The sequence below is a fragment of the Coturnix japonica genome, chromosome 6 (genome assembly GCF_054131305.1).
Source record: "Coturnix japonica strain WE chromosome 6, WE-NBRP24, whole genome shotgun sequence".
Taxonomy (NCBI): domain Eukaryota; kingdom Metazoa; phylum Chordata; class Aves; order Galliformes; family Phasianidae; genus Coturnix; species Coturnix japonica.
Window position 1 is genome coordinate 36,986,913 of NC_140668.1, and position 24,362 is coordinate 37,011,274.

The 24,362-nt window shown below is 36.6% G+C and overlaps 1 protein-coding gene across 2 annotated transcripts in view; it reads left to right on the top strand.

The window, feature by feature from the left end:
- CDH13 (cadherin 13) overlaps positions 1 to 24,362 on the top strand; it is a 389,565-nt gene that overhangs the window by 300,156 nt on the left and 65,047 nt on the right. For both annotated transcript variants that reach the window (XM_015874147.3, XM_015874146.3), the window contains exon 8: positions 14,276 to 14,416. In XM_015874147.3, the coding sequence (XP_015729633.1) occupies positions 14,276 to 14,416 (141 nt within the window). The remainder of the gene's footprint in view (positions 1 to 14,275; positions 14,417 to 24,362) is intronic.

Below are 24,362 nucleotides of genomic sequence, written 5' to 3' on the forward strand. Positions count from 1 at the left end.
TTACAATATCATGAATAACAGAAATCCTTCCTTAGGCCTTCCAAGTTTGAAATACACCATATTTTTCAAGTATGTTTTATGATTCCTCAGTCCTGATTTATTTAATGTTAGAAAGTTCTTATGACTTCTTCAGGAAGAAGAAAGTCATACATCATTTGGATGTTGAGAAATATAAGGCCAACTTTACAAGGAGCTAAAGAGTTTTAATTCCCCTCCCTTCTTTTTCTACATGGTGAAACTCAGATGAAAACAACAGATAAAAGAAAGCGTTCCATTCTTCTGAACGTGTACATATCAGACTTCATGTGATCATCACTAAGCCCTATCACATCAAATAAAAGGTAGCAATTAAATGGTAGAAACTAACTACTTCCAAGGGTTTTAGAGGATTTAAAGCTTGTCTCAAAGTCAGGATGTGCATGTTGATTCCTTAGAACAATCTAATAAACAAGGATATACATAAACCAAACTGTCTGTGCAAATATCCCCAAAGCTTCCTGCCTTTAAAATTCTCAGGCAAATGTACCAATTAGTGTCACTCAGAAGAAAAGTAGTCAGCAACTGACCTGACCTGAAACCCCACCCTTCCCACTGCCTCCTAAATCAATTAAACTTTTACTTTAATTGGAACACCCTGTAAAAAAATATATACAATATTTAAAATAAAATAACATCAAATAAAAAACAAGAAACCACAAACCATTGAATAGAGCAGAAATGTTTTCCAGCAGGGATTAGGACATGTGCTGCTTTCTCTTACTATAATGCTATAGTGCTTGGGAGCACAGTCTTCCAGACTGCAGGTTTTTTTTTGCTAGACAGCCAAGCTGGTCTATTAGTATGTGTAAGGGTCTGTGATGTGCTGTTGTATCCTGTTAATGGATGTGAACATCAGGATTGTCATGTAAAAATGCATTTCTGTATTTCTAGTTATTAAATGCATGCTAAATAGATGGCAGTACACTATAGCAGGAGCAAATTGCTCCACCATGGGTTTAAATAGTATATTGCTTAATGTATCCTTTTGATGCTGTTAGGATGAACTACATTGACTTCTGGTAAATAAAGCACTGCAGATGAGCTAAGAACAGAGTTTGACACTTAAGTACTTTGGGAGGAGGTGCATTCTGTCTAAAGGATATAGTCCATGAATATTAAGTATTGATAGTGGCATGTCTCAGCTTTGGGTTAAAATGCTTAGATTCTATGGAACTGTATCTCAAAAATATAGACAAATCTGAACATAACTCTTCCAAGACTGAGACTGATCAAAACTATACCTCATATTTTGTATTTGAAAGGTGTGTGTGTGTGCGCACCAGGGCATATTCAGACCTTACAGACAGTTCTTATGTGGCAAAAATCACTATTAGCCAAGAATCATGATTTCATTCAGAATTTTCTCATCAAGCCAAGAGAACTGCAGACAGTTTCTCTCCCACGGGGAGAAAACCTTTCTTGATTTTTATTTTTCTTTGTGATGCTTCCTGTAGGAGGGGACAGCTGAATGTGCAAGTTTCTCATTCAGTGCCTTTGAAATATTTTTGAAACTGGAATAGATTCAGAGAAGGCAAAGCCATATAGAGGGAGGATACTGAAAGGCAACTGAACTCTGCATTGATAATCCATTCCTGCCTTTAAATTCTCTGGGAGAAAAATAGAGATATTGAGTTTTTTTCAGTTTTACGTTTATCTGAATGCAATCTGCTTTAGTAAGTTAATACCTAACTAATACAAATTTTAGTTTAGATTCCCACAAATAGAACTATTCCTGCTTTGATGGTCAGGATCTTACCAGGCACTGAACATTTGGAAAGGAAGTAATTTTAGAGTGTTGTCTCCATCTATTTATTAAGCTACTTATTTCACTACATACCATCTAGTCTGCTTCAATCAGTTCTGCTTCTTGCAGTGTTAACTCAGCCTTTTTTTTTACCTCTAGAAAATAGTTTAACTCAATGACCTAGATAGGTTTTTAAGGCAATAGAAAATTAAACACTATCTTGCATTTATTTCTTATGAATTTGAAAATTCTCTTTTCCTTTTCTTCTTCTCTCAATAAAGTTTATGCAAATAGCATTAAAATTTATAATGAGACTAATATTTGTTAATCTCAGTTCAAATAATGAAATTGTATTAAATCATAGTTTGAGACCTTTCCATTGAGAGAGGTGGGGGGAGAGAGAAATAGAGGGATGTTCCTTGTAAGACTTTTATTGCTGTTTTACTCTTGTTAAGCTTGAATTGTCATTACAATTATACCCTCTATTTTTAGTATTCAATTAAAAAAATATATTTAAATCCTATTAGATTTACAGTTGCCATGCCAAATTTGTATTTCTTTTTACAAAAATATTTTGAAGTAGTTCCAGGATGTAAACCTGATCCCATAACTGTGACTTGTTTGTTAGTTTGGGTAAGAGATTTAATCTGATAAGTTAATTATGTAAGAGTTTCTTAGTTTCGATAAAAGTTGCAGAGGATTCCAGTGTGATTGATTCATGTAATCTCTGACCTGCAGAAATGTCAGGAATTAGATCTTGATCTGATTGGTCTCATCAAATCTATCATTGGTTCCAAAAGCTGTTGAAGGGCATCCATAAATATGGATTGAGGATTTCATGCATTCCCCTTGTATTCATTCTAGACACAGAAAATGCTAATCTGGAGAGAACTGAAAAGGTGCCTTAGTCATTTATTTGGCATTATCACAAATCTTTATGAGATGTCTGACAGTAATACAAAATTACATTTATCTACATGTGTCTAAGATGCACTGAAAGGCTTCTGACCCAGTTTGTTTCATGCTATTAAAAGCTCTCGCCTTGCTTGAGGGCAAACCTGCTTATCAGAACATTTGGAGCTTGGCCAGAATTCGTCTGCACTATAGCTCTGTATTTGTCTTCTACCATATGAGATATGCTAAAATACCCTGCTGGGGAACACAAGGTTGTATGGATCCTTTCAGCAGCCCATGCTACTTGGATCAGGCCTCCATGCGTGTGGTAGTATGCAGGCACTGCACATGTACCTCTTTGGAGCAATAGATGGAGATTTGGCAGAGCTGAGGTGACTGAAGGGAACAGGTTAAGAGTGTGCTTGTAGACACATAGAGTGTAACATGCTGCCGGACTAGAAGCAAACCACTAATCCTTCACCTTCATAGCAAGTAATAGTGGGAGCAACACAGGACTTTGAGTTTGAAAACAATCCCTGTGGCACAATACTTCCCATCCAAGTATGGTAGTGCTTCTTGTAACCACAGCTATGGTTTAGCAATTTCTAGCCTTGAAGTGTCCTTTAATGATGGTTCACTGTCTCCTCCAGTTCTTCAGGGGAGACAAGTATTCTTTTTTTTTTTTCCTTTTTTTTTTTTTCTTGCTAGCTCTGCCTCCCATCCCATTCTCTCTTTTGTTGGCTTTATTGCTCTTAGTGTACAAGAACTGCCTGGAAATGGCACTTCAGGTTTACAAAACCCATTACAAACTTACTCCATCTTTGTTCCCTGACCTCTGGTTACTTCCATATCCCACATAACCTACTTCTGATGTTGACCTCTCTCTCTCCAGTCTTGTAGAAATCATTCACTTAATTGTAGTTTGTTCTTCCTTGATTTAAACAACAACAACAATGCAGTAGATTTCTTAGTCTTCAGCTCTTAACTTTATTTCTGTCGTGATTCAGCAAATCATCTAAATTTAATTTACACTGCATTTTGGGGACTTCTTATGAAGGAATATTGTATATGAAGCCAGGCCTCCTGATGATTTCAAGCGTTATATAGCATGAATGTAGGATTTTTTCATATACTATTTAGTACTCCTGCTTCGTAATCTTAACACACTATAAGCTTATAACAAATCCATACATTTTGCCAAATTACCTTGTATATGATTTAGAAAGTTACAATAGGGCATTATTAAAAATATTAACTGAATGTCTTGATATAAAAATGGAGAGCATAAGATTTCTTTGGATCTTTGCTAGTGCAGTATTATGCCTTAAATGGTCAAATGCTTAAAGATTTTGCCACATTGCAGACCTCTTGGCAGAGTATCTCCTTGGATGGGAATGCCAGGATCACAGATCTTCAGGGATATGCCAGATTTATTGTGATGCTGTGTGGGGCAAAGAAGCAAAATTAGACAAATATTTACTTGCTGAGAATGTCCTTAGTTCAGGCAAAAATAATAAGTAAAATATATTGTATTTCTTAAAAGAAAAATTTATTACACTGACACAATCTCAAGCAAGATTTTGTGCCATAAAATTATGCTTCTAAGAACATACATAAAAGAACATGCAGCTGCTTGGCTGGCTGTACAAGAAGGGAGTCAAGTTTGTCCTCTATTATATCTTATTGTTTGAGCACTGTGTTCTATAGTTTGTGTCAAGTGTCTGCTAGGGTTCTGGCTTGTATTCCTTTTGGAGAGATTTTCTATTTAAGCAAAAAGCTGTGCATTTATTCAGTCTTCCAAAGTCCTTGAGAACATAATTCTTCTGCGTGCACCATCTTCCCACATTTTATTTTTATTTTCCCTGGGTCACACATTAAATTCATGCCATAAGTAGATAGTTATCTTGGTATACTAATTAAATGTATGAGTTGGAAATCCATTCTTTCTTTTACATTCTTAATGGGAAGAGCCATTGATTGATTAACAGAAATAAGCTGCATGCAGTTCTGATACGTGGACATAAACCTATAAGAGGCACAAACCTTAGCAGCTAGAATCACTGTTTATCAAAAACAACAGTGCTGCAGTGCAAAACCTGTGCAAAGCAGTGGAAGAGTACCAGAGATGTAGTCTGAAAGTGCTAATTCCGTAGGAATTTGGTGAGATTACAAGGAAACAGCATCTGATGAGAGGGAACTCGGGGGGGTGACTGATTTGATTTTTGTATGCTTTTGGAAGGTATGAGTAGCATTATGAAAGGTTAACAAAAACAAAACATACTAATCAAAGTGGAAAGTGTAGAAGTTCTAAATAAGAAATGTAATTGTTTTTATCAAGAAAGCTGATAAAAAAATATGCTGAGGACTAAGTAAGAAAGGAATGAAATCGGAGAAATATTAAATGGAAAATTCCATTATTACTCCTTTCATCAGGAAGTAAATCCTCTGGAGGGGCTGATTATTCACCCCATAGTGTGGGAAGCCATTTTGTAAAACAGCAATAGTGTAATTGAAATCCGTTTTACACCATTTTCCTGTGGATGATTTAAAATTAGATCAATTTATATTCTGTAGGTATAACCCAACGAGGGTATAAATGCTGTCACTAGAATTGTTTTTGTCCATGGGCGAAACTGGTATAATTTGCTGATTCATTACACTCTCAACAGGATCCTTTATTTCAGAGTGTACCTGGAATTATTACTGGCAGTAGAACACTAAAGTAAAAGAAGATTTGCATAAAAAATTAAAGTTAAGGGGAAAATGATAATGGTGATTAAAATTAACATTTGGTCACTATTCTGATTAGAATATTGCATTTAAATTTCTCAGACATGGAGGGTTATTTTTTTTTATTTTTTTTTTTACCCTCCAACTTAGAATGTACCTATTTAACTAGAATATTATGTTCCTGATAATATGCCTGAAATAATAGGCAGTGCTTCCATTAATATTTAACAATATAAACATCAGGCAAAGGTTGTACAACTGGAATCACAGAATATGCTTTTTGCATTAGGGTAGTAATTTTAGAAATAACCTCTGTCCATCTAGACCTGCTGATGTATGGTTGTCATAGCAAGTCAGTAATTGAGTTTTCTGGGCATTTTGACCACCAGTACAAATCTGCAAAGCAGATTACACAGCAGGAACACAATTTCCATCCTGACCTTTATAGCATTGCTTGCTGTTGTGGAAATTGGAATGTTTATGGAGGGAAATACAGCCTAAGTGTTCCTAATTTGTAAGAATGTGGTTTCTGATGTTAACCCAGTAAGCTTCATTTTGATTCATTTGATAACAGATTATGTAAAGACTTGGCATTAGGGAGGTATCATAAAACTTATTATCTTTTATTACCTAGATGGAGAATATTGGTTTAGATGATTATAAATTGAAACTGAAAGAAAACTGCTGTGCAAAGATTGTCAGAAAAGCTGCTTCCCAGTGATCAGCCACAGACCTTAACACACATTCTAGTTCACATTCTTCTGGATAAAATGAGTTCAGGAAACATGTTAAGCACTTGTAAATCTAAGTGCTGTTTGGGGATAAGGATGAAGCACCTACTGGAAAAGCCCTGCAGCAGGTACTGTCAGTTTGTTGGATGGTTCAGACTTGCTTGGTGACTGCCGTAACCCAGTTGTGTCACAGCCTTTGGAACTTCATGGGATCTTTTGGTTCTTGTCTCCTCTTCCATCTCCTTGTTTTGCCTCTGGCTTATGAGGTTGCTGTCACTGGCTGGTGAAAGCTAACAGTCTTGTTTATTGTGGACTGGAAAGTTCTTTCTGTGTTAGCAAACAGAGTAGGCCAGAAAAAAGCAGATCTGTAGAGCAAAACAGTTGATGCTAATGGACTGATCTCCATATTGCATGCTGCAGTCTTTCACATCACACTCTAGTCTTGTACTCAGAACTGAGTCACACTGTATCTGCAGTGTGTTGGATGAATTGCAGAGCATACTCTGCAGTTGGGTTTTGGCTGAAAGAAATCTAGGTGCCAGATTCCAAGACATCACCATAGTGCAGAGGCATAGTAACTGTGAACTACAGAGTAATTCACCCCAGAAGCTGTTTCCTAATCCTCGTGGACACAACAGTGTATACAAACCCTGCACACACAGCCAGGCAGCTTTCCTGGGCTTGTTATTGTCTGCTGGTTGCTGTTAAATAAACTTGATTTCCCTGAATTATCCATCTAGGACTTGATGTTTGATGAGAAAAATGAGGGCACTGTGTGGATCTGTGATGTCTTGGAACAAAGAGGTAAATTAGCACAAGTGTTGCATTGGCATCCAGGCAGATCTCAGTGGGATAAACTTTGTTAATCTAATTTCATCTTTGGCAAGATGATAGACTGTTTGATGGTGATGAATCATAAGGTAATCAGCATTACGTTTCATTTAGTATCGTGTAGTAATGTGTGCTAATAAGCACAGTTCAGGAGTACAAAGGCATATAGCATTCAGGAACTATGCTGTGTTCTTGGTGTGTTGCTTGGTTCAGGGTTGACTTTGTGAGGAAAGAAATGTGCTGGGGTTTGGCTGAACTGCTTCAAACATTCCCTCTGCCTTATTCAGATGCTCTTCTTGACAGGTTACGAACATAAAGGTTATACTCAAAAAAAAAAATCTAGCTTTTTTTCCATTCTGCTTTGGAGATGCCTTTTATGGGACATAATTCTGTGAAAGGTAATATTTATCTCCTGGAACTGTTGAGTATCCTCCTTCTAAGCCTGCAGGAAGTACTTAAGGGCTTCTTAAACTTGATTCAGATTCAAGGAGGACCAAACTCAAGTACTGATAAGCATCCTTCACAGATTCTTTTGTTTTGCTCAGTGAAGAATTCCTCTGTTTCCTGCTGCAGGAGCATGATGTATGTTTACCAACAAGATCAGTGATAACTGACATTGGCCACTGTCCACACAATTTAGGAAAGCAGTTTGTTTCCAGGTAATGGAGAGGAGTGCTGACCAGCCCTATGTTACTGCTGTTGCATGAAATATTTCTATCGTGAACTGGTTTATCCTCCATGGCTGAAATGCTTAGAACTTCATTAGGTCCCAGTCTGTGTTGCACAAACACCATCACTAGCACTCTGTTGCTGTTCACTGATAGCAAGGTTTCCCAAATGTTAATGCGATTATACTTGCAATAGGGAAGAAGATATTACCTTCATCATTGTGCTTGGAGGAATTGAGAGATGTTGCTAGATTTTTGTTCAAAATGTATGTTTTGAGGGCACTTATAATCTTGATGGATGCCATGATGATCTGGAGGCAGACTTGCATACAAAACAATACAGAACTAAGTGCAAATCCGTGGCAACCTACCAGTTTTACCATAAATGCAGCACCTTATATTGTGGCGTGAAAGCGTGTGTGTGTGGTTGTTTGTGAACAGTAGCTTAATAAACATATAGAAATAAGCTTGGGCAGCCAATGCAAAGTCATTGGAGCTGTGCTGATTTATGTAAAAGGTTGAGCATATTCTCAGGCTTAACAATTTGAGGGCTGGTCATGATTTTTCCTCGTAAAGTTACAGCAGTTTTAACAACGTTTTAAATAGTCTGTGTGTACCAACCTTTAATGTGTCGCCTTTGCACCCTTCGTATGTGTTAGGGAATCCTCCTAGCAGAGGTATTTTTAATATAGAAATATCTGAAAAACTGTCTGTACTGATAACCATGATGGGTTACTGTGTTGGAGAAACTGGCCTCTTCATTTATGCTTTGGATTTAAATAGACTCATTTCAATCTATGGCAGGGACTTAGAATGATTGAATAATTTGCAATAATTTATTAGAACAGCTTTGCCCTTCTTTCTCTTCACAAATTGTCTGCAAACAGATTGTTCATCTCTAATATGTTAATGGATTAAAATTATTTGAACTTTTTTTTTGGCAAATATCTTTTAGTCTGCAGATTATTTGAATTGCAAATCGTGACTGTTAAAATGAAATATCTAACACTGCAAATAGAGATGATTGGGTATTACAAGAGAACAGTTTTTATGGGAATATGCTGATTTGTCAAAATTGAGCGTATTTTGAAACACAACGTTTGGAGGGAGAAGAGAAAAAATCCACATTATTGAAAGAAATGTATGTAATCACAAAGAGAGTTGCTGTTTTGAGTGCTCCTGAAAGCTAGCTTGAAGTTTAGTTCTTCAGCACATCAGACAACCAGGCTGAAGTCCTTGTTTGTACTCGAGAACAGGGTCTTACCTCACTTTCCTCAGCTGCTGGGATGCTTTAATGCAAGCACTTTATTCTCTGGCCTTGGATTGAGGAAGCTATCTCAATCACATACTTGGAAACAATTTCTTTTTTAACATCTGCTCAAAGAGAAAATTTAGTCTTCTTTTTGCTTCTAGATCTACCTATGAACTCTCTCTCCTATGGGTAGTAAACAGATATTGATTTTCTTCATAACACGAGTGCCTTATTACAATGATTAAACTGTAGAACTTCCTTTCTGATATAAAAAAAATTGTAAATTGGTGAGCTAAAGAGGATTTGCATTACAAACTTCATTTTTTTTAATTCATCAAGCTGTAATTCAAGCTCTGAATGCAAAGCCTCAGACTATGCTGTGCTTTTTACACTGTGGCAATTGACATTTAATATAAAAGCTAATATTATAATTATAAAAGCATTATATCTGTTAGAGCTGTTAATAGTCACATTATTCCTTTTCTATTTTTTTTTTTTTTAATTCTACATTTGTCAAAATCCTGACAGCATACTCTGGAACAATGTTAGATTGAATGTTGATATTGTTACTTAACAAGGAGATTGATTATGTCTTAATAGGATGTATTCAGTGCGCACTACATGCAATTACCATCTTAAATGAACACAAGCATTTATTTAGCACGAACTGAAATTATTTAAATTCAAAGAATTTTTCTTTCTGGTTATATTATAAAGGCATTAGTGAAAACTATCATACGATAGCACACTGCTAATATGTTAATATGCCTGAGTATGTTGTCTGTAAACATAATTACAGTAGAAGTGTTGTGGTATTGTTGTATTGTTATAGAAAATATTAACAGGCACTCATTGGCAACAAGTATTAAATACACTTGAGGCCCTTATGAATGTTTTGAACATTCTGCATCATACTTAAATACAAATAGTGGAAACAACGTTGTGAACATCTACAGGAAAATAGGTTGGATGACTGTTGAAACCTCTTTGAATTACAGATGAAACAAAAAACTAACGTAGCCTAAAATTCTGAAGCCCGTCCATCTTCACATGACATAGAAGATTAAGCCTTTATCCACATTCTTCTTAGTTTAGATTCAGCTTCACAAACAGATTTCCAAATGTGCAGTATAGTGTCCTTCCAGAAAATATATTATCTCCTGAAAATAGGTAGCTGTATTGGAAAAACAGAAAGTATTATTTTAGTAAATAGGATTCCCAATGCACGCTGTGCTTGGAAGTACTCTAACAGGGACCAGGCTTTCAATTTTCAGGCAGAAAGAAGTGTTTTTCATACACATGCAATCCATATGCCAATTTCATAGATTAGTTTTAGTCATAAGTATTCCAAGTGCCAATGGTAAAAAGTCTTTTATTAGAAGAGTTTTCTCACACTCTTCATTCGTGTGAAACTATTATCTATTCCACTTAATATTCAAACAAAATGTCTGACCAAAACTTTCGAATTTCAGAAGTTAAGACTTAAATTCTATGTTAAGCATTCAAATAAGCACCTTGATTGTTCCTTCTGAGTTCATAACCCCAATGAAGTTGATGGAAAACACTAGGAAATGCTTCTTTACAGAAAGGGTAGTTAAACACTGGAATAGGCTCCCCAGGGAGGTGGTTGAGTCACCATCCCTGGGTGTGTTTAAGAGCCGTTTGGATGTGGTGCTCAGGGATATGATTTAGCAGAGGGTCTGTAGAGTAAGGGTACTGGTTAGGCTGCAGTTGGACTTGATGATCTTCAAGGTCTTTTCCAACCTGAGTGATTCTATGATGCAAAGTTGCAGCTTTAATTCATTGACAGACATTTTTGCTTTACTTAGGAGCCTAAATTCAGGAGATAGATAAAATCAATGTATTTGTTTTTGATGGTGTAGACAAACTACATTTTCCCTGATTCCTCCCACACCTAAACAAAAAGGTTACCATGGCCATTTTGTGCAGATAAACAAATTACGCACTGCTTGGATGTGTTTCCTTATTAAAGTACCAGACCTTGATTTCAGTTTCTCACTTGGGTGCTACACTTTGTGATCTTTATCAGCTCATTAAGATCTTAAACAAAACTTAATTGTGCACCACAATACATGCACTCAGGAGCACTGTGTTCCTGAGGTCATCAGTGACGGCAAATACAGAAATGACTTATATCCCCGGACTCTCATAGTGATGCTCAAAAAAAGTTGATATTTCATTTGAATATTTAAAGATAAATCAAATGACTCCAGTGTTCACATGTTCAGTGAAGACATTCACTTCCTCAGCTATTGCACTTCCTTACCTGTAGAAGCCTTTTTTGGTTGCCTCTGCCCCTCTGCCATACCAAGACTGGTATTGTAAATGCTGGTGATGTGAAGCACTACCAAGAGCTTGCATTTCTTAAGTCACTAATAGTTTTCCTACTGTATCTGTATGAAATATGCATTGAAAGCTGAAAATTGTCAGAAAACAGTTGTTAACTGGATCCATTCTATGCTTAATATAATTCATCATCTGGTTTATTCTAACTGCCCATAGACACACTGAAATGTTTATTTTGCACTGTTGTGATCACATCTTGCTGGCTTTGTCAGGAGTCAGAGAATAAGATGCCAGAAAGGTCCTTTATCGTGTTACTTACCAGGGCTGAACCAGAGATGCTGGGGTGGCAGGGAGTAAGATGTGATACAAATGTTAGCACTGGTGATGTTGGCAGTGGGTGGGCCTTCAAAGAAGAGTTCTCCTGACATGGCTCACCTCCTTGGCAATTCAGACTATTTGCCATTGTCACCCCTGCCGTGGCTAAATGACTTCAGTGAGAATTTATGGGGATAGGAATGGGACCCCTGCTGTAATTACACAAACTCTCTCAACAGTGCAACCCTCCACGAAGTCACAGCTATAAATAATACACCACAGAAACAGCAACTTAATGCTCATTTATTAAAATCATCTATCATTTGTTTTAAACTGTAGATCCACTTCCTTGAGAGTTGTCGCATATTCCTCTACTGCAATCTCCTTGTATAAAGGGAGAGTCTGATGGGAACAGGACTCTTGGGTTTGGATGTGTTGGGATTTGCTTTCCCTAACAAAGCAAATATTTGGTGACAGAACTAGATGTAGAAAGTGCTGCATAGCAGGAAAAGTGTGAAGTATTCATAATGATATGTGATACGACTCAAAATTCAATGTTTTCCACATTCCATTGCACACTTAAGCATTGGACTCCTGTCACAGAAATTTCTGCTGCAATAGACACAATTTCTAGCATAAATAGTCTTGCTTTCAACAGAAAATGGGACAGTTTTCAAAGGAAAAAAGGCTAATTTATGAGTAAACGAGGGCTTCTTTTGAGCAGGGACGTTTATAAACGCAAAATGATAAATGGCTTTGCAAGTTTCCCATATTATAATAATTTCCTAATGAAAATAATGAAAAAGGTACATTTAGTGAAGGGGAGAGAAATTTCATACAGTTTTTTTAATACATTGAAAACTTTTTAGAAAAGAAACATATGAAAACTGTAAATCTTGTGCCACTTTATAACCTGAATTTATGTTGGAGATAACACTAATATTTCTTCATGTATATTTATACTATGATATAAATCAAAATCTTGTTCTGAGTTTGCTGCCTTCTGTGATGAATGTTAAGAAATAATGTAAGGAAATACTTTTCTTAGGATTCTCAGCGTGGCAGTGACAACTGATCAGTAGTCTGTATGTTTTTAGGACTTCTGGCTTGACTCATTGATTTTTACATGCAAATATATTGCTTCGTGACACATTGATCTGATAAGCAACTTGATTGGGTTGCTTTTGTCTTGGCCTCAAATGCTTCAGGATTTGGAGCCTCCTTTTTCACATGTGCTCTGAGAAGTATGTTGTGTGTACCCAGGAAAATACACAATGTACTATTTAGTGAATGCTTTTGAATTCGTGAGCTATAAAGCAGATTATGTGGCCTAGGGAGGCAGCTTCACTAAGCCTGGGATGAAAATTGAGCCTGTTTTAAATTGTAGATGGTGAGATGTTCTCTGCTACTGGGTAAGCCCTGTTCCAGCCTCTTTGGTTCTGCTTCATCAGGCAGCGTATGGATGGCAGACAGAGATCAATGCTGCTATCTGGAATTTCACACAAGTTTCCTCTCTGCATGTTAATTCTCTGCAGTAGTGTTGCCTGAAGGACACGGGATGAGTGATGTCAAAGATGTGCAGCCTTGGTTCTTGTATGCACAGATGGCTGATAGAGCTGCTCTGAGGATAAAAAAGCACTTGAGTGAACAACCCTTTCTGGTGCTGTTACGTAGCTTTTCTCCTGAGTTCCAGATTTGTTTTTCTTGAAAGCTTTAAAAATCCACTACACGTGATATTCTTACCATATAGCTTTAAAGGTGGTTGCAGCACCTTCCCATCTGTGTTCTCCATCAGTGATACAACACATATGGTCTTTAGGCAGATGGTTCCATGTAAGGCAGCCATACAAATGGGGAAAATAATCATTTTAATTAGGTGCCCAGTCTTGTCTCCACTGAAATCTGTATCAAAACCCTGGGTGTTTCATGAGAGAAGATTCTGATGCTGGTAACAAATTTTGCTGTGTTAATATTCAACTGTCCAGTGAACAAACAGATGTACTTAATGTCTGATGTAAGAGGAGTGAATTACAAATGCTCTTAACATTTCCACTCCAGAGCAGTGGCTGCAGTTTCTTGTTTTTCCCCAAGTCACAGCTGTTTTTCAGAGTAGATAAACCAAAAATGGCTTTTCTTGTAGACCTGTGTTGTTAGTGCTGTCTTTTTCTACTAGAGGTAGACAGTCAGATAAGCAACCATAGTAGAGAAATTGGATACACAGATATAAATCACATTATTTCATAAAATATCAGGTAGTTGTTGCTTGTTTTAGAAGCTGCTCTCTTGTGGTGTTTTTTTTTTTACCATGAAGCAAACTTAGATTACCATTCTAAATGCTGATATGCAGAATGAATTAGATTTAATAAAATAAAATGAATGAGGATGTGGATTGTGGCATTAGTATTTAATTATGTACTCATCATAACGCGGATGAGACAGGCTCCTAAATACCAGTGCATTGAAGTGAAAGCTTTCTCTTAAAGAGCAATTATATTTTAATTTATCTCTTTTCTAACCTTCTTAAACAATTGGTTATATACTGCTGACCAGCATTCACCTGTATTCCTTCATACTGTATCCCAAACAGCCATTGTCGTGGCTGAAGCTCAGAGAAAGCTTTATGTTTTTGTAAAGCATTAACTGTGTCACCAGATCCATTTCTATACCGTGTTTTGACAGGCAGAAAGTAAAATCTTCATGTGAAATAAAAGTTTCTGTTAGGTAACTGTTAGGTTTTCTTAAATTTTTTCTGTAATTTTTCCAGACAATGGAAACGCCAAAGTACGAGCTGGTTATTGAAGCCAAGGATATGGGCGGCCATGATGTGGGACTTACTGGAACTGCAACTGCCACTATTGTTATTGATGACAAAAATGACCACCCACCAGAATTTACCAAGAAGGAGGTAAGATCTTGCCTGAGCGTGGATGAGAGGAACATGTTTTGTCCTGGCTTCTGCACTTCAGCTGTAGAAAAGCTAACGTTGTCAGATCTGTATTGAAAAATATGGTCCTAAAAGCTTTAAATTCAACTTACAGGTGAAATTTTTCAAGGAAAGTCTTTTTCCTTGCAAGTTGAATTCCATTGAACAGCACTGAAGATGGTGGGGGTGGGGGGGGGGGAAAGGGAATTTCTTGTTTCAGGCAAAGCATGCAACTAGTTTCCTACCCTTCCCATAGTATTCCTTTCTCTCACCTACCCTATTAGCCTTCTCGCATCTTATTAGCATGCAGTTCTTACATCTGGCATCTGTAGAAAATTAAAGACCAGAAGTTCTACTGAATAACAGTTCGTTTGGATTTTATTATAAATGTTTCTTGAAGCTCTGCAGTTTTTAAGGAATATTCCCAAAAGGTGAGAAGCCCTAGAAATGCTGATTTCCAGGTAATCTGTGTAGAAAAGGGAACTTTCTAAAGACATTCTTTTCCTTTAAATGTTGTTTTTTCCTTTACATGTACTTTTTATGTATTTTTTTCCTTGCCTAATTTTAACAGTTTGACAACAGATTATTTTGAAATAAATTGCTGCAATTTTACTTGAATAATTGCTTCTTTCATAAATGCATATTGAATAACATTAAAAAAGAAAGGAGGAAGATGATAAAAACAAAGAAAAAGGAATAAATAAGAAACAAAGACAGTTTTGCCAGTAGGAATATAACTTTTCACTAATCAATTGCAATAGCTGTAATTGCTCGCTTTAGCAGTATCATTTTGCTCTCCTGAAAAGTACAATGAGGAGCCTGATCCAAACCTTTCGTATGTATGTGCTGACTAAATGGCCTTAGAACTGCCCTTTAGATCAGTCTTTCAGATCTGTGAAAAGTGCTTTCTGTCAACCTGTGGTTGAAATATATTTAAAATACTGTATTATTTTAACCTTCTTGAATGTAATTAACAAACCCATTAGGACAACACAGTGTATTTGCAACCAGGAAGGAACTGACCTCATCAGTAGTGAAAACAGTTCATGCCTTCAGAGTACTGTTTACTTGAATTTCCAAACTTTCCTTTCCAAAGAAGACATGTATTGATTATATCCTGTTTGTCTGAAGTGTTTCCTCTTGCAAGTGTGTAAAAAAAAAAAAACCTTGGGTTTCTACTTAGCTCCTAAATCTACTGTTAGACTACATCTGCTGCTATGGGAATTTGGAAATGTTTATAAATTCATTTCAGGTAATGGTAGTAAAAGATATTTTTATTCTTAGAAATCTGGCTCTGTCAGTGTAGAAAAAGAGATGAAGGTGTGAAGCCGACAGCGCTGTCACTTTGTGACACACTAATTTTCCTATAGATACATCTTTTAATATGCATATATACATTGTGACTTGGTTTTGAATATGTAACTACTATTTTGAGATGATAATGACCTCAGAAATCTTCCTTCTGCCTTGCTAAGTTGTGTTCTTATCCCATGTATAAAGGAGAAAATATCAGTCTTTAGATGTATGGTATCAGGTCCCTTTACAAGCACTCTAATTATGTAGTATGAGTGAATGGAGAGTGTCAGTTAATAAAGGTAATGCCACTTGCTTTGGCTTATTGATTAAAATACTTACCTATTATATTTAAATACAAGATGCATACTACAGTACTGTTGATTTGAAGAGGACTTGAAAGAAAAAGGCATATTCTACATGATAACTTAGAAAGCATAAATATAGTAAATGTAAAGGTTTGGTTTTTGTGTGTTTAGAGATGGCTGCTTTAGCGTTAGTCTTGTATAGTATTGCTGTATTTTCATAGCTGTCTTCCTTCTCTTTCAAGATATTTTCTCTCACTGTCTGTTTCCATGTTATAAACAAAGGAATATTTACTGGCCTGTATTTTTTTCTGGCAGTATAATTTCTGCCTAAAATATCTATGGCCATTGTTTACTGTATGCTGTTGATAGCTCAGTTATGCCATATTTTCAGTGCATTCTCTACATCTGTAACCACAAGAGCCAAGTTAGTTCCTGGTATGACAAAGTGAGAGGCAATAAATTCCTAAGATGTGGATTTTATACGTATATTTAAATATATTTTTTCATCATCATTCAAACTAAAGTCTGGACATTGTATTAGTACAATACCATATACATAGACTGTGGACAAAATGAAGTTCTGTGCAATGCATTGTTATGTATATGTTTAAAAAGATATCTATGATTTCAATGACATTAATGCCAAGAAAAAGTTAATAATTTTTCAAACTTCCTTTAAAGTTGAAAATTTCTCCATATATTTCTGTTCCCAAGGAGCCCTATATGTGTTTCTTTGAGTCCCCATTTCAAAGCAATCTCAGCCATGCTTGAACAAGTCTCTCTCCATTGGAGATGAATTTTACCTTTTGACACTTGACTGATCTTCCTTTTCTTTTGACTATACTGAGAAACTCTTGTGAAACAAGTCTATGGATCTAAACCTAAGCAATACTTTTCTGTTTACTAATACTTAGAATATTTATTTCTTAGTAGCCAGTTCTTTATACACCTATTCAAAACACACATTAATAGGTTTATTTGCTGTTTTCAGCAAGATCTAAACATTCTCTTGGTGCTATATGAAGCTTCTCAGTAGTTTCTGTAGTGTTTACTCAGGTTTTGCTGGATAAGAATGTGTTCATCTAGGGAATGTGTTCTTCCATCTGCTATTATTTTTCACTAGCATGCCACAACCATTCCATCCCAGTGCAATTATGGCCTTTGTTCTTTCATTGGCGGTGCATCAAGGTATAACCACAAAACTTGAGCAACCTGGCTGTGATCCAGCAAAGCACTTCCATTAACTTCAGTAGAGTTGTGTAAGCCCTTGAGAGGTTGTGTGTCAGGTACTTTGACAGGTTAATATATTGAATATTGCTTTGTGAGATTCAGCCCAGTTAATTGTTTTGTTACTGTCCCATTTCTCTACACATCTCAAAATATCTGTTCTTCACATATATGGTTACTTGTCTCTTCTTTGCCAGTGCTTTCAGACACTAGGGAAAAGAATGCAATGATGTGGGTTAATAGGATGATTCGTCTTTAGTCCATCTTGTTCTCACATTGTCCTTCACCATAGATCTGGGACAGCCACACATCCTTAGTCATACACTGAGAATTAGTTGGACCTATCAGAGCATTCTCACTTGTTCATTAGAAATTGAGACTTTATTTTAGCCAGGAGACAGTCCTGCTCTTGAGGCAATTCCTCTTTCTGCTACTTCCATCCTCGCCATCAACTTCATCCTTTTCTAGGAGAATGTACTGTATGTAAAATAGAAAGAGTTCTTTAATATCAGAAGAATAATGTTTGGGGAAATATTTTTCCTATTTTAGGGATAGATTATTTTTTCTAACATCGTGTGAAATTCTTTCCACCTAGATGAATTTTCCAGTTAAATAAAGCAGCTTGCCTCCTGTGAACAAGATAAAACTGGTATAATTTGACAGAACATCACCTTAGTGAAATTTGAGATATACTGGTGCTGTGAGCCTTAAGTGAAAAATAAGATCTGCTCATATTTTGAATATCTAGTGACACATGGTTTATAAAAGAGTAATAAATGACTAATATGTGCTTTAATAAATGATTAATCAATTCCTATAGAGACCTGAAAGCGAATAGGTTGCTTGTCATCATGATTTATGATGACTTCCAGATCTGTCTTCTGATTCAGTTGTGCTACCCACTGGGGTAAAACAGCCCTTAGAGTACAATATGCATCCCTGTCTGCTTGTTGTTTGAAGAGGATATGAGACTTTCACAGCACCATCTGGAGAGATTTATTTTTCAATTCAGGCTGTTGAGACACACACTTGTAGCTTGGAGAGTCCCTGCCTTATTCTTGATATTGGCTAATCCTGTTGAAGACCAATTACTGAGCTAAAAGCACTACTAAGGTCCCTCCTGGCTTTCTTTTCTATATTTCTTTTACAAAAATTACTTAGACATAATACTGTTTTCTATTCTAAACATACCTCCCAACACAGGCTAAATCTGTCCATTCAGATTGCAAATTGAAAACAACAAATCTCACTTTCCCTTCTTCAGTGATCTGAAAGTCAACACTGATCCTACCTTGCCTTTCTGGCAAAATGTTACCCTTTGAGAATCCTAACTAATCTCATTCCTTCAACTTGTGTGTCTTGGAGATGAGCAAGACCCTACTCACAGTTCAGGTTATATTCTCCATTTCCTAAAATAAATAACCCTTGTGTTAATTCTGTGATATTTATGTGTTTTTCCCCAGAAATATTCATAGAATCATAGAATTACCCAGGTTGGAAAAGATCTTGAAGATCATCAAGTCCAACTGCAGCCTAACCAATACCCTAACTCTAAAAACCCTCCACTAAATCATATCTAAATCATATATTAAATTGGATGTTTGGTGAAAACAGAAGAGATGTATTCTCATGACTGACTCATATTCTGTCCAGACTGAGGCAAAGATCTAGGTGCGAACGTGTTTGTACTAGAGTTCATTTGCAATGGATTTACTAGTTTAGAAAGTACCTATTAGTCAAATGGAAAGCTATTTACCAAATCCATGTGAAATGAAACAAGCATTTGATTGGTGATAAACATATATTTATTTGTAATTGAAGACTATGAGTATTCTGTCCTCACTGCTAAAATAGCACAGCATTTGAAATTTACATTCAATTTCTGTAAATTGCACCACTTCCTCATGGTTAATAATTGTTCATTACTTTCATTCATGTGGCAACGTCTGTTGCATTCAGTTTTCTCAACTGTTCTGAGTGCTGAGCAACATGACTCATTACAACATCATGCAAGCAGTTTAGGAATCTCAGTTTTTAAATATCATAGGCATTTAGATTTCATTTTTAGAATAGTTTTAGATATCGAAAGTGAGTGAGAAAGAAAGCTCGTGATCAAGAGAGATGTTAAAATTTCAGAGTTGTGTTATGAGGATACCAATCTAAGGATCTTCCCCAGGGAGGTGGTTGAATATCTATCCCTGGATGTGTTTAAGAGCCGTTTGGATGTGGTGCTCAGGGATATGATTTAGCAGAGGGTTTTTAGAGTTTAGGCTACTATGGTTAGGCTGTGGTTGGACTTGATGATCTTCAAGGTCTTTTCCAACCTGGGTATTTCTATGATTCTAAGGGTGTGTGGAAGACTTCTATGTAAATATTCTGGCTATCTGAGTAATTAAATTACCTTTTTGTTATTTTCCTTCTTCCCGTTTATTGCTTCTTGTCAAAATTAGCTGGTTGCAGGTTTCTCATGTGATGAGAAAAGCTCAGCACCACTCAGGATCAAATTACCAATGACCTTAGAAACAAAGAAGCTGCTGCAGTGCTATAAGAATGAAGTTATTTTAGAGAGAGAACAAATGCTTTTATTCTGCGCACTGACAGAAATAGAGGACTGTTGAGCAAAGCAAACATAAAACCCCCACAACTACTTAGAAGACCAGTATTTCCTCTACTCATTGAGATTCATACTGTGTGCATAATAATTGGTATTCCTGTGGCTTTCAGTGAGCTATCTGCATAACCAGTGTAAGCACTTTGTTCAAGAACTTCTGCAAAATATGTTTAACACCGGGTCCATCCACTTATCACATAATTAGAGCTGGATGCACTGCATAGTGGTAGCTTGCAGACTTCAGTGATTTATCTTTGCTTGTGAGGGGTGAGTTCATTGCTTTGTTTCTCTCCACCAAGGTCATGAAATACACAAAGTTGTCTATTTAAACTCCAGATAAACACATTTTTGTGGTACATAAAACAACAGAGTGCCTGCTTTATAATCTGAAAGCAGCTGAAAAACACTTGTATAAGTACAGGAAAGGTTCTATGAATAGAAATGATCATTCAAACAGTGTGAAATTAGGGAGGAATAGAAAGTCTCTTCACTGTTTCTCCAGATCTGACTTTTCCCCAGCATTTTTAATCTCCGTCGAGCTCACAAGTAAGCTGGTGTTTTTGCCAGTCCTTTTCCTCTCTCTTTTTTTCTTCTTTTTTTTTGTTCCTTTCCTGCCCTTTGCTTAGCTTCTTTGATTTGTTATGATCAGCTGATCTGAGCATCCTCCATGTGAACCTCTGTGAGTCTGTGACATTTGTAACCCTTTGGTTATTCTCAGAAGGTCAGCAGCAGCTGAGTGGTAATAACAACAGTTCTCACTACAGCTGGTAAATCCTCACTGCAGAACCATTCCAGGGCTGACTATTCTCTGCAGGCCTCCTCCATCTGCTTCTGCTAACAGCGAATATCCAAACACTGTGAGCAACAAAAAAAAGCCATAAAACCACAATTTATTGCTCTTCTGCAAGAAGTGAAGGTTAATATGCTTTCTCAGTATGGTCCACAAAGTGAGAACTTTACCATAGATATTAAGTTCTGAATTACAAAGTAAACGGTAGTAGTAAGAGTTTTGACTACATAGAGCACAGCCCCATTTGGGTATGTAAATGGGGAGTAGAAATTAAAGATGAAGGAAGCTTCTGACAGAGGCTCTTGAAAGGCACACAAACTAAACAAAGATAATGTATTGTTTTGAGGCCTGGGCTCAGACCATTTATTTGAGAAAGCTGAATAAACATAATTATTAGCAGTCATTGCTAAGAAGTCCTATGTGATTTTCCAATAAAACATGTTCTATACAGCTGGAATTTTGCAGTTGCCTTCAAATCAAGTTAGGATTGCTTAATGGAGATTTCAGTTTAAACATAGATTTTAAAATCAGAGCATTTAGCCTGAGAAAGCACACGTGATTCTGTTTGTTTGGGTTTGTTTTATGAATGTGCTGCTGGAACATTCTATGGAAATCTAATTTCACTTCTCTTCCATTGTGGCTTATAGTAAGTACTTCCTCCATCATCTCTGTAGGGAGTTCCACCTTCAGTACTGAGTGCAGGCAGGTGATACACAGAGTTCAAAGCAACTTCACGCAATTGTATTTTTTCAGATTACGATATGAAAAGGTTTGTCAATGAAATCTTTCTCAAAGTAACTTTTGATTTCTGTATGGGTAGAACTCATTTTGCCTGTGTAGCGTCCAGTGTACTGAAATCCCACGTTCTGTTGGCAAACTTTGGTTTTCATGCATGGTATTCATTGCAGGGTGACTCCCAAGTCAAAGTCTCCTTGCTATTATTCAGCCTATACAATATGTATGTTGGTGGGTAGCTAGTAGGGAACAGATGACCTGAAGGAACTTTTCTTTTACATATGTAAAGAGTTGCAGTTCCTCACATGCAGAGTGTGAAATGAGAAGTCTATGTTTCCTTGTCTGACATAGCTCAGCTGATGTGAGGAGCAGTTCTAAGAGGGATTGTTAGATGTGTGGCACAATATCGCTCTAATCCCATGAGTTAAGGAGCCCACACTGTTAATATGCCTCTAGCATCTGTAGGAGTTCTATTTTAAAAGCAGGATTAAACAAGATAACACACTATAGATCTAAACATATTCAATTTGCACCAGACAAAACCCTATTTAATAGCAATTACACAATATGTGCGAGCTGCTATCGTAGTTGTAGCTTATATGAACAGAAGGGATTTATAAAACTGAATTCATACAAAAATAAGAGCCATGTGCCTGCATAGGTCATTCCACTAGAGAGAACTTAGTGATCGGTTTATCAATTCCTTCACTGACAAGTGAGGCTTTAAGATTATTTTTTTTTGTCAGAGGCACTAAAACTGATTTGGCTACTACAAATTTTGCGAGCCATCTGTGCATCCGAATCAAAATGTCAGGATTATTTAGACAAAATATCTTTTTTCCTTCTGCTCTGGAACATTACAATAGTGAACCGACAAAAAATCAACATGCTAAAAGGAGCTGTGCATTTATTCAAGTGAAATTGTTAGTAAGTGCCTAAGAGAGAGACTCATTTGGAAAGCAATAAAACTGTGTAGGGCTGGTCGTCTCTTGAAGTTACTGGAATGAAAATGGTGTTGATATGTTTAAGGAAAAAAAAACACAGATTAGGGGATTCATATGGAGCTCTTTGCGCTATAGTCTCTGTTGAGGAAAATGATACAGGAGTGTAATTTATTCATATCCTTGTACTTTCTGCTTTGGCTTATTTCCAGGGCTTGTTTGCCTTAGAGTCCCAGATGCTTATTTGCTTAAAGGGTAGCCCTTTCTCTAGCCGGCTGTCTAACAATCACTTAATATTTATTTGTTTTTACAAATGTTTTCCCCTGTGTTCCCAATCCATATGTCACAAGAGAAAGTATAATCTCAGCACTACACACAGTACTAACTTCATCCTATTTTGTCTGCTCTGGAATCTGACCTCATGCTGAAAAATCCCTGAATCCAAGCCAGGTACCTGACTTTGTTTCCATCCGGCGCTATTGCTCTGTGACCAGTCCTTATGAATTTCTCTCACTCTGTAGTATCTTCTTCCACTTAGGTTGATGCAGATTTTTTTTTTGTCCAGTCCTCTGCCAGTTACACAATGATCTATTGTTTCTGATATTTAAATTGCACACTGCTGAATCATATCATCTTTTTGTGCCGTCCTTCAAAATCTCTTTTGCCTGCTTCATAGTACTCTATTAAAAACAAACAAACAGAACAACCAACAGTGTTTGGTCTTTCTCCCTTTCAAGCTTGCTATTTAGTTAGCTATCTGTAATTAACTTTACCTGAATCTTAATAGTTTCCTTTTGTTTTATTTAGTTTTAGTTTTTCCTTTCTCTTTGAAGTCCTTGAGTTTGTCATTGACGTTCAGACCTGAACATCTACTGTCCCTTAAATACATTTCCAGTTTCTGCTTCAGCTCTACTGGGATTGATTTCTGTGGTGTAGCCGTTGACTGCTCTTTGACATGAACATCACCTCCTTTTTCCCTCTTCTAATTTCTGTCACTTTTCCCACCATTCTCTTATATAGAGACCTGTCTATGTAATATTTCTCTAAAAGCTGTGTTTCTCTGTTGCCTCATTATCCTCTTTCTGTCTCCAGGATTTTTCTCCCTTAATTTTTGGAGGATCTTCCTTTCTGCCATTCCCTGATGCTGTGAACTCTTCTTTGTCCCTTCACTCTCTTCACTTCTCCTTGTGAACCACGTTTTTGTTTTCGTGACTTAAACTGTTTGTTTATGACTTGCAGAAGTCTACATATGCTTTTTTTCCCCCCCTTACCTTCTATAAATCGAGTCCCATCACTGCTTCCACATATCATCATCTCACTTTTTTTCTTATATGGTTTATTTCCTCCTCCTTAGCTCATTTGTTTTGACCGCTTTCAGTCACTGAGGCCAACAGTGCCCATACGTTATGTTATACTGTCAGATGTTCTTAGATCAATGATTTTTCTTCATTTAGAAGACTGATGGTAAGGAGAGTGCTGCTGTCCTCAACAAGTTTAAAGGGCTGGAAGCAATCTTTTGGCTCAAAAGAAGTTTGAAAAAACCAGGCAGTTATTTGAGAAACTTTGAAAACATATACAAGAAAAATGAATCCTGCTAAATAAGCTCATATCTAAAACAGACAGTTGTCTGTTGCTGAAATAATACCAAGGAAAAACATTTATCTGTTGTATTGATATTCTTAGCTGCCTGTATCTGAGGCTCCCATCCAAGCAGTGTTCCACAGAGATGTGAATGCAGCATTAGAGAATAATTTAAATCTGGATTTTTTTATGTATGCACAGAAATACAGGTCCACAGATGTTTGCTTACCTAAACAAAAAGCAGATGTTTTCTCATCCCAAAATTGCATTTTCTAATATAGATTGCATTAAAACTGAAATGTGGTTAGGTTTTACATGTCTGCTTGAAAATAATACAACTCACATTTGAAAATGGAGAACACTGTAGTTGATTAATAGATTCAGTGTTGAACTAACCATAGAAAAAAGTGTATATTTGAAGACGGATGAAGGGCATGTTTTC